Genomic DNA, 10,982 nt, shown 5'->3' with positions numbered 1-10,982 from the left:
AGGATTCCTTGAAATCAGCCCCTACAGTGGTATTGGTGTGATTCCAGATCAATTCTCTATGTCTCCAACAACCAGCAATTTATACCTAGGACACAGTGTCAAACAAAAGTTTGTTTTATTATTAGGCAGTAACTGGATACTAGGCACACTGCTAAGGGGTTTAACCTTCACAAAATTCACAAATATGAAATACCAGGGAGATTAAATCAGAAAGAACTAATAACATGTGAAATCAAGGTTTAAACCTAGTCATTTAAACTCCAGAGTCAAACTCTTCTTTTACCTGTCTTGGATCACTCATTTAATTTTATTTAGGGTCAATTATCTTTTATTTTGATGCCTAAGTCATTGTTTCAAATAATTAGTTTCTATATGGATGATTTTCTTCCTTATTTTCTTTCTCTCATTTTGAGACAGAGATCTTGCTAGATTGCCTGGGCTAGGCTTAAATGATCCTCGTGCCTCAGCCTCTTGAGCAGCTGAGACTACAGGTGTGTGTCACTACACCAAGGTTTTCCTTTTAAAAAAATGTGTATACTTTCTCTTGCTATATTATTTTCTCTTGACCAGGGTAGTAGTATTTCAACTTATTAGAATGGAGGCATTGAGGATTTTTAGTATTATAATTTACTCCACTTATTTTGAGGTCTTCTGGGGAAAAATATTCTTACTTTTTTCTAAACATGCACACACAAACACACTCAGGTATAGCTGCACGTAGAACTCAGGGACTCATACACCCTGGTATGCAAGTTTCCTAAAAAAAAGTTTTTTTTCTTTTTGCATTCTTGGCAATCAAACTCACGGCCTTGTATGTGCTAGGCAAGTGCTCTATAACTGAGCTACATACTCTGACCCCTCATATTATTATTATTATTTTTTAAAGAGAGCGAGCGCGAGAGAGAGATACAGAATTTTTTTAATATTTATTTTTTAGTTTTCGGTGGACACACATCTTTATTTTATTTTTATGTAGTGCTGAGGATCGAACCCAGCGCCCTGTGCATGCCAGGCGAACGCACTACCGCTTGAGCCACATCCCCAGCCCCCCTCATATTATTTTGAGACTGGGTCTTGTCCAGGATGGCCTTGAATTTGTGATCCTCCTGCCTCAGCTTCTTGAGTTGCTGAGATTGCAGGTGTGCAACACTATGCCCAGTCTAAAATGGCAAATTTTATGTTATTGTTTTAGTCAGCTTTTGTGTTTTTTTGACCAAAATACCCGCAAGAGCAAATTAGAGGAGGAAAAGTATGTTTTGGTATGTTGTATCAGAGAGGTCTTAGTCCATAGGTGGCTGAGTTCATTGCTCTGGACTTAAGGTGAGGCAGCATTTATGGCAGAAAGTCATGGTAGAGGGAAGCTGCTCCCCTCATGGAAGCCAGAAAGCAGACAGAGAGGGGCATGGGCTGTAGGAAAAATGAACCCTTCCAGAGCATACCCCCAGAGACCTATCTCCTTCAACCATGCCTCACCTACCTATAGTTACCATCCTGTAGGTTCATTTAGGATGGACTGATTAGGTCACAGCTCTCACAATCCAATCATTTCACCTCTAAACATTCCTACATCAACACAGGAGATTTTGGGGAACAACCCATTTCCAAACCGTAATACACACACACACACACACACACACACACACACACACACACTAGAATCATTAGAATGAAATGTTTGCTGGAAGGATAACCTGGCTCATGTTCAGGGCATTCTTTTCCCAGGTACCCAAACCATGAGTTCTCAGCTTCCAGTTCCTTCATGTCCTCATAAAAGTAAAACAACAACAACAAAAGACAGAATTCACTTATCAAACACTTATTATATGGCAGGCTTTATGCCTAGCAATTTGTATGCATTATATTATTTAATTTTCACAACAACTTTGAGTACATGTTGGAATATGCATTTTACAGACAAGAAAATTGATGCTCAGAGAGGATAAGTAACTAGTATAAGGCCATCAGCTGATAAATGGAATGCTGCGGTTTGAACCTGAGTTTTCTTAGAGATCAAACTGGTTTCTTTTTTTTCAATTAAAGTTTTATTGGGGAAAATAATAAAAAGCCAAAACAGAACAACTTTTTGACATTTCCAAAATGTTAATAGTAGTTAATAGTAGTTTCCAAAAGACACCCAGAAACTCTGATTTATCATTTCCTCACAAGCTTCTTACAAACTGTGTGTCCCATTCTCTAAGGTCAAAAGGTGGCTTCTAATACAGTTTCCTCAAAGCTTCTGCTAAGGAAGAGAATTAGCGAAGATATACAGTGTCTTCCTGTATGCCTGAAAGTACTTTACATATATCAATTCCTTTAATCTCACAATAGGCAAAAAGAGTCAGAGCTATTATTATCCTCATTATGCAGATGAGAAAATGAGCCACATGGAGAATAACTCTCCCAAGGTCACAGAATTGGATTTGATCCCAGAAAAGTAGACTTAAGAGTTTTTTTTTTTTTTTTTTTTTTTTTTGTAATGGGGATTGAACCCAGGAGCATTGTACCACTGAGCTACATCCCCAGATTTTCATTTTGAATCAGTCTCCATAAATTGATCTTGAAAGTGTGATCCTCCTGCCTCAACTGGGGTTACGGGCATGCATAACCATTTGTGCTTCTTTTTCCTTTCTAACAAGCAGAGATCCTCTGGTTAATGACACCAGAAGGACTAAATGCTAACTCTTCCTCTCATGGGGATGCTATTTCCCTGCTTCCCATCCTCCCTGAGATTGAAAGGTTTGTGGAAAGAAATGAGCAAAGGAAAGGCTCTTTCCCCCTTTCAGATGAAGTCCTCAGTTCAGCCTTTGACATCAGACAAAAATACTTGGGGTTCTCCAAGCAGACATGTTTTTCTTATCTTTTCCTTTCTTGCACTCTTAGTGGTCTGTGTTTATCAATTATCAGACTTCTTTACAATGACAGCATCTATAAGCACAGGCTTTTATGCGCAGTAGACAAGATCAACGCATGAAGAGTACATTTTCACAGGGGCCCCAAGCGCCTTCCTCTATTATCCCAAGTCCTCCTGAACCTGAAACCCTCTCACTCAGATTTTTCAGCCCGCATCCAGCTCTCACCCTGCATCTTTGGGTGACAAAATCTTTCCGGCTGGCCTGTTCACCTTTGACTGGAGGTCTGAACCCGGTTTGGGGTAGGAGGCATCCCTTTCAGCCTCTAGTAAAGCAGAAAGGGGAGTCCAGAAAATGCCAGAGAGTCTTTGAGTGTGTCTGTTGGCCTCCTCCCACTCTTTCACTCCATCCGCCTCCATTTTTATGGAGAATCTACGATGACCAGCCGTGTGAGGTATCCATATTGGTAATTATGACACGCGCGGATCTTGGAGCTCTTGAATATTCATGAGGGAAGCAGAAGGGCCAATGTTAAAGAGGAGAGAAAAAGCAATTCATAAATATTTATAGAACCAGGCCCACGTGCTCCAAGGAGGGCTATGAATGTTCACCAAAGGATGACGTCCAGGCCCTGCGCGTGCCAGTGGATCCGGTGCCCGAGCGCGGGCGCGTCCCCGGAGCCCGGGCGCGAGCTCAGGGAGGGGGCGGGGTGGAGGAGGGGAGCGGAGCCGGGCGCCGCCGGAGCTGCGGGGGGAGCGCTCGCTGGCTGGCTGGCTCTCCGCTGCCGCTGCCGCTGCGCTGCGCTCCGGCCGTTCGCCGCGGCCCGTGGATGGGGGTGTCCGGCTGAGCCCCGGGATCCGCCTCCCTCCGCCAGGACCCGCACAGGTGTGGTCGCAAGGGGCAACCTTAGTCTGGACCCCACCCACTGCCAGGGGTGGGGTTCGAGTGGGGGTGGTGAAAGAGGTCCCGGGACTCCGGATTCTCCGAAAGGACCGTCTGGGGGCGCCGCACCCTCCACATCCCCAACTCGTCCCATCCCGGGATTGAAAAGAAAGCCCAGAGGCCGTCGCCCTCCTGTAGGGAGAGCGACCGGGACGCAGCCCCAGGGCCGAGAGACGGGGGATGATGAGACTTCAAGCATCATCTCTGAACATGGGCCCTCCGAGCCAGGCGTAGTGTGTGTGTGTGTGAGTGTGTGTGTGTGTGTGTGTGTGTGTGTGTGTGTAAAGGTAGGCCGCGCGGCATGGGGTTCGGGGAGCCGGGGAATGCTGCCAGACCGTGCCAGAGCAGTGTGGACAATACCTCATTCCAGGACCGTTATCTGGCCACATTACCTTAAACGCCCCAGAATTATCTTCATCCCTAAAAACCGGACCCCCACTCGGCTCGTGCCCCTCCTTAGGGTGTGGAGTGTTTCCCCAGATGGTGCATTCCTGCAGTGTCAGAACCTCTGGCAGCAGCTGCAGACGTTGGGGGAGCGATTGTTTTACTACACAGCAGGTCGGAGAAAGGACGAGTGTGGTCGTGTAGTGGTGTGTGTGTTGGCGGCGGGGAGTGGTGGTGGTGGGACGCGCTGCGGTCCTCTGGGCCCAGGACTCTGGAGATTGCGGGCTTAACCGAGGAGGTGTTATACAACCCTTCTTTTCTTCCCTCTTGCCTTTCCCTTCCCTCCTGGCAGCTCCGACACTCCTTAACTCCCCTTCTACTCCAGCGTCCTGGTCTTACTTGACCACAAGGGCAGTGGAGTATGTGTGAGGCCTGAGAGGGATGAGTCCGACTTCCATGCATCACCAGCCATTGTACTGCCTGAAGGAGCCTTTCTTTACCCCAACAGACTGGTTGCGGGCCTGCGGGCGCGGGTTAGGGGATCTGAGATGGAGGTGAATAGAGCCAGCATCAGGAGGAAGGACGCCGAACCACGAAGGGTTCATATGCAATGAAATATTCTCTTTCTGCCAAATGTGCAGTTGGCACAAACCCGTACACTGGCTGAGGTTTGCTCAGGAGCCGTGGGAATCTGATGGTGGATTAGCAGAGGGCAGGTTTTAGGGATGGATGTGGGGGGCCAAAGAATGGATCTATAGAGCAAGTAATGGGAAGGATGGGTCGGGGTATGAAATGGGGCTTATGTGGAGGTGCAGAGGCCCAGCAGAGGAGGGAGGCATGGTGAAATCTCCTGCTCAGCTCAGCAAAACAGAGACTGATAATTTGTACGGCAGCCCCAAGCTGCAGCTAGTGCATCATTGTGGTGCAGGGAGAGGCTTTTATGTTACCTACTGGGTCCCTGGTAAACTCCTTGAATGTCTTTTCTTTTCAAACTACACCATCTATTGGAAACCAAAATAAATGGAATAGATATAGGACAATCAAACTATAGTCCTGCACTCTGTTCTATGCTAAAGAAAAAAATGACTCTCCCATAATTCCTTCTTTAATGCCATTTTTTAAAATCTATTCACTTTGGAAGTATAAAGAGAGTATAGCTATTACTTATATTAACTCAGGGGTGTGTGTGTGTGTGTGTGTGTGTGTGTGTGTGTGTGTGTGTGTGCAGGGACCAAATCCAGGGCTTTGTATGTGCTAAGTAAGTGCTCTACCACTGAACTACACCTTAGCCCTTAACCCTGACTTTGGAGGGGAGGAGGGCTTTGAGATGAGCTGTGACTGAGCACAGGAACAAGTTGCCAGGAAGGAAGATTAGAAGGTTGTTTCAGGCATTTTAGTTAGGGGCTGAAGGCACCCAGCTAAAAGAGAGCAAAAGAATGGAGGCAAAAGGAAGGAAGGTAAGGGGGCACCGTTGCAAGACTTGTGCCAACCCCAACCCAGAGGATGCCCCTCTTCCCCACTCCTTGAGGGTATGGTAGAGCCAGTTAGAATGCTTGATTCTCAACTCCTCTGTCACAAATGCTGGGTTCAGTTTGAGTATTGAGTGACCAGATTCTCATTTAGGCTTTCAATTTTAGCTGCATCTCTAGCTGGTCATTCATGCAGTGCTTCTTGGCTCCTTGACAGTGTGTTGATAACAAGCAATCTGGCTCTATTATGGATTGTTTCCAATACCATGTTTCTGGACTTTAGATCTTGGTGTTCATTTCTTTTATAATTTCCTAGATGAAACTATTTCTCTAAAGTCTGCTTGTACTGAGGATAGAATAGAGAAACCAAAGACTCAGGAAACTTGAATGAAATGAATTGAAAAAAGCCTTAGTAAAAAATCTGTCCAGGTGTTTTCATCAATACTTCTCTCATTTGGTAAGCATTCCGAAACATCATACATAGACTAATATGGCAGGGAAAATTTTTTTTGCTTGAAATGCTCTTGTGCCATTTTTTTATGTAAATAAGTTATCCTGGTGTTCCAAGCATTGTTGACATTTATTGAACACTTTCTATTTTCCACACATTGTGCTTAGCACTTCAAAGACAATCTCATTGGATCAGTGAAATAACCTTGAAAGTAAGCACTATTTTAAACCCCATTGTACAGATGGCAAAATTGGAGCACAGGGAGGCAGATAATTTGCCCAAAGTCTCACTCCAGTTAGGAGTCCGTTTTTTTTTTTTTTTTTTTTTTTAAAGTCTTCCTCATGGATTCTTTTTCTTGAGAGAGTGAGAGAGAGAATTTTTTAAAAAAATATTTTTTTTTCACTTTTCGGCGGACACAACATCTTTGTTTGTATGTGGTGCTGAGGATCGAACCCGGACCGCACGCATGCCAGGCAAGTGCGCTACCGCTTGAGCCACATCCCCAGCCCAGGAGTCTGAGTTTTTAACCATCACTGGATAGTATACTACCTCAATTAACACAAATCCTTTTACTATAAAACCTTCTCTATTCTCTATTATACCCTGAGATATTTTCTTAACTAGCTTTTTTTTTTTTTTTTTTGATTCTCAGAGATGATTTTCTTCCTCCTTCTTTGATGAACTCTTTTGGTGTTGTGGAGAAACCTATAATTCTTTTCTGAATTGTAGAAGATAAACGAAGAACTCCTGACTAGCAATTAGTTCTGAATTGATCTAGAGCTGTGTGTGCAGTGTGGTAGCCACTACCTCCATGTGGTGGTTCCTGGGTACTTGAAAGGAGCCTAGTCCAAAGAAGCTATGAATGTAAAGTGCACAATAGATTTAAAAGAACTGAATATAAAAATGTAAATTAGCAGGGCTGGGGTTGTGGCTCAAAGGAGGAGCGCTCTCCTAGCATGCGTGAGGCACTGGGTTCGATCCTCAGCACCATATAAACATGAAATAAAAGTATTGTGTCCACCTACAACTAAAAAAAATAAATGTTTAAAAATGTAAATTAGTGGAACCTGGTAGAGTAGTATACACTTGTAATTCCAGCTTCTTGGGAATCTGAGGCAGAAGCACCTCAAGTTCAAGGCCAGACTGGGCAATTTATTGAGACCCTTTCTCGAAATAAAAAAAAAAAAAAGTGGGGGGGGCTGGGGATGTGGCTCAAGCGGTAGCGCGCTCGCCTGGCATGTGTGGGGCGCTGGGTTCAATCCTCAACACCACATAAAAATAAAATAAAGATATTGTGTCCACCTAAAACTAAAAAATAAATATTAAAAAAAGGGCTTAGAATATAGCTCAGTGGTAGAACACCCAGTTTGGCTCCCTAGTACTGGAAAAAAAAAAAGTAAATTTTCTCATTAGAATTTTTAATGTGGATTATGTATTGAAATGGAAATACTTTGAAATTTTGGATTAAATATATTACTAAAATGTATTGACAATTAAAATGATTAAGGTATTAAGATTAACTTGCTGTAGTAAATGAGGAAATCAGAATCCACATACTCACCACTCAGCCAGCCATTGGCAGGTCTGTTGTCTTTTTTTTTTTTAATGGTGTCAAGGATTGCTCATGGTATAGGGATCTTGTATTTCTGAGCTACATTCCCAGTCCAGGTCTGTTGGCTCTTCAGCCTGTGCTCTTTCCAAAAAAAAAAAAAAAAAAAGGGGGGGGGCTGCTTTTATATCTTTTTATATTCCAAGGTCCTGTCATGTTGCCTTTGCAAAATGTAATGCTGAAGTATAGCTTGATGCCATGGTAATTACTTAATTCTAGCAAAACCCCAGTAAGAACTATCTCACCTACTGCCCTCTGCCTTGCTTAGAGTTTTAGTTTTTTAAGTAGAGATGGGGGATGGGAACTCCAGGCAAAATGCTTAGTTTTTGCTATCTGGTTCTCCCTGGGGTGTGAGTCCAAATGAAGCCTCTTACTGAATCAGTGATCACAGAAACCAAGAGAGAAAAGACGGGTTACCTTCTGTGTTATAGGAAAGAAAGTTGAGCATATAGAGAAGGATATGATAGACAGCAATGCTTGTGGGAAACTGTATGTGGGGACAGATCATTTTTCAATGAGCACACATTGATTGATTGCCTGGCCACAGGGCAATCTGTGTGTGCTAGGAGCCATGGAGGATATCCGGAGGACATCTCTGTGCCCTCGAGGAATTTAAATTAAAATTGGGAAGAGACACGGAAGTTAGCACAGAAAGATAAATCACAGTTTAAGACAGTATGTGAAAAAAGGCAGAAAAAGGGTAGAAGTCCTAGAGTTTTGAGGAAGTGGAGGGAAGTCTAAGTGTGCAGCATTCCAGGGTGCAGTGTCCAAAAAGGATATGGAGTCTGATTTTGGAGTTTATGGGTAGTTCATTTAATTCATTCCTGTATTTCTAGGTATATGCTCTGCATCTTGGAAAAACTCAGGTACTTGTCAGAAAATCTCAATTACTGTTCTATCATTCTCTATTATTTATGGTTGAAGGTAGTAATATCCAAAACATTAGCCCTGAGCATGTTTCAGAATTTAGATTATTTCAACTTTTAGAAGGCAGATAGAGTATGTATTCTCAGGTAACAATCTTATTTATTTACTTATTTATTTAGTGCTGGGGATTAAACCCAGGACCTTACTCATGCTAAGCTCATACTTTACCACTGAGTTATGCACTGGGTCTGTCTAGAAACTCAATACTCTGCAGCAAAACACATTGAATGGGATACATTAAAACCCAATCAGATTTATGTTCGTGTCAATCAAGTTTTGTTGCCAAATGAGTTGAGGTCATGTCAATCTTTGTTACCAAACAAATTGTGAAAAACTTTCAGTTTTCAAAGCAGAGCCCCTGGCTAGAGATGTGGACCAGTGGCAACAGCAACATCAACAACAGCAATAACAATACGAATGTTGAACAATATTGGCATTTATTATCTGCCAACCACTTTTTTTGGAGGGAGTATAGGAGATTGCTATATGCTTTACCACTAAGCTACATCCCCACTGCTTTTTACTTTTTATTTTGAGACAGGGTATCACTAAGTAGTTGAGGATCTCACTAAGGTGCTAAGGCTGGGCTCAAACTTGGGATCCTCTTTTTGGATGCCTCAGTTTCCCAAATCTCTAGGATTACAGGTGTGTGTCCTCAGCTTGCTGCCAAGCACTGCTCCTTTATCTTAAAACAACCATTGGAGTTGGGCACAGTGACTCTTGCCTGTAATCCCAGAGCCTCCAGAGGCTAAGGCAGGAAGATCGCAAGCTTGAGACCAGCCTTAACAATTTAGTGAGGCCCTGTCTCAAATTTTTTAAAAATACCCTTATTTTGTGGTGCTGGGGATGCGACTCAGTGGCTAAGCACCTCTGGGTTCAATCCCTGGTACAAAAAAAAAAAAACCCCAAACCATTTTATGTAGGTCCTATTATTATTGCTGTCTTGAGAAGAATAAAAGGAAACAGAGAAGTTAAGTAATTTGCCTAAAGTCTGGCCCAGGAGCTGCACACTTAACCACTATGTTTTGGAGCAGAAAATTGGAAGCAGGTGTATTTCCAAAGTTCACTCTATTTAGTTAGTAGTATCAACGTACATAGTGATATCTGAACTCCTGAAGTGCATAGCAGTGCACCGATGCCAGTACTGGGGAATCTTTGTTTTCTGAGGAATATGGAGTAATAGAATATGTGCTTATGGGTCATAAAAGTCCAGGCCAAATTCACATTGCCCTGTTTATTTCTTCCAGGAAAACGAATCTTGAAAGTTGCTATAGTTGTATTGTGGTGCAAGAATGGAGGCCCCACTGGTGAGTTTGGACGAAGAGTTTGAGGACCTTCGGCCCTGCTGTTCTGAGGACCCGGAGGAAAAGCCCCAGTGTTTCTATGGCTCATCTCCCCACCATCTAGAGGACCCCTCCCTCTCTGAGCTTGAGAATTTTTCTTCTGAAATAATCAGCTTCAAGTCCATGGAGGACCTCGTGAATGAATTTGATGAGAAGCTCAATGTCTGCTTTAGGAATTACAATGCCAAGACCGAAAACCTAGCTCCTGTGAAGAACCAGTTCCAGATCCAAGAGGAGGAAGAGACCCTTCAGGATGAGGAGTAAGAAGTCTTGATTGCCCTTCTCCTGCTTCAGGAGAGAATGCAGTAGTCTGGGATCCTTAACCTAGAGCTAGTTTCTGCCCACATGTTTATGTGATGCATTACCTATTTTTATGTTGTCAGTGCGACAGCGCCCTGACAATTGCTGACATTGCTGATAACATTTACAGTTATCTGCAGAAAGCTTTCTTAGATTGAAATCTTAGAGGAATGAAAGATATTAGTTAGGTTTTCTTAGATACAAAATGAATTATAGGAGCAGAAAAAATTTTGGAGTCTAGTTAGTAGATTTCTTGCTTTCCTCCCTCCATTTCTTCTTCTTCTTCTTCTTCTTCTTCTTCTTCTTCTTCTTCTTCTCCTTCTCCTTCTCCTTCTCCTTCTCCTTCTCCTTCTCCTTCTCCTTCTCCTTCTCCTTCTCCTTCTCCTTCTCCTTCTCCTTCTCCTTCTCCTTCTCCTTCTCCTTCTCCTTCTCCTTCTCCTTCTTCTTCTTCTTCTTCTTCTTCTTCTTCTTCTTCTCTTTCTCCTTGTTTGTTTCACATATTGGGGATTGAACCCAGGGTCTTGTGTGTTATGCAAGCAGTCGTTATAGCACTGCAGCCCTAGCCCTTTTTGTTTTTTATTTTGAGAGAGTCTTGCTAAGTAGCCCAAGTTGGCCTTGAATTTGTGATCCTCCTACCTCAGCCTCTATAGTAGCTGGGACTATAGACATGAGTCACCATGCCTAGCTAGCCAGGTTTCTTTTCATTAG

The 10,982-nt window shown here is 43.2% G+C and overlaps 1 protein-coding gene across 1 annotated transcript in view; it reads left to right on the top strand.

Annotated features, from left to right (window-relative positions):
* Window positions 1-3,588: 3,588 nt before the first annotated feature.
* Fez1 (fasciculation and elongation protein zeta 1) overlaps window positions 3,589-10,982 on the top strand; it is a 43,716-nt gene continuing 36,322 nt past the window's right edge. Inside the window, exons 1-2 of the mRNA XM_026404574.2 lie at window positions 3,589-3,734; window positions 9,879-10,234. Coding sequence (XP_026260359.1) covers window positions 9,924-10,234 — 311 coding nt within the window. The 5' untranslated portion in view covers window positions 3,589-3,734; window positions 9,879-9,923. The remainder of the gene's footprint in view (window positions 3,735-9,878; window positions 10,235-10,982) is intronic.

Source organism: Urocitellus parryii, chromosome 4 (assembly GCF_045843805.1).
Source record: "Urocitellus parryii isolate mUroPar1 chromosome 4, mUroPar1.hap1, whole genome shotgun sequence".
In the NCBI taxonomy this organism is placed as follows: Eukaryota; Metazoa; Chordata; class Mammalia; order Rodentia; family Sciuridae; genus Urocitellus; species Urocitellus parryii.
This window is presented reverse-complemented; position numbering and strand designations above follow the sequence as displayed.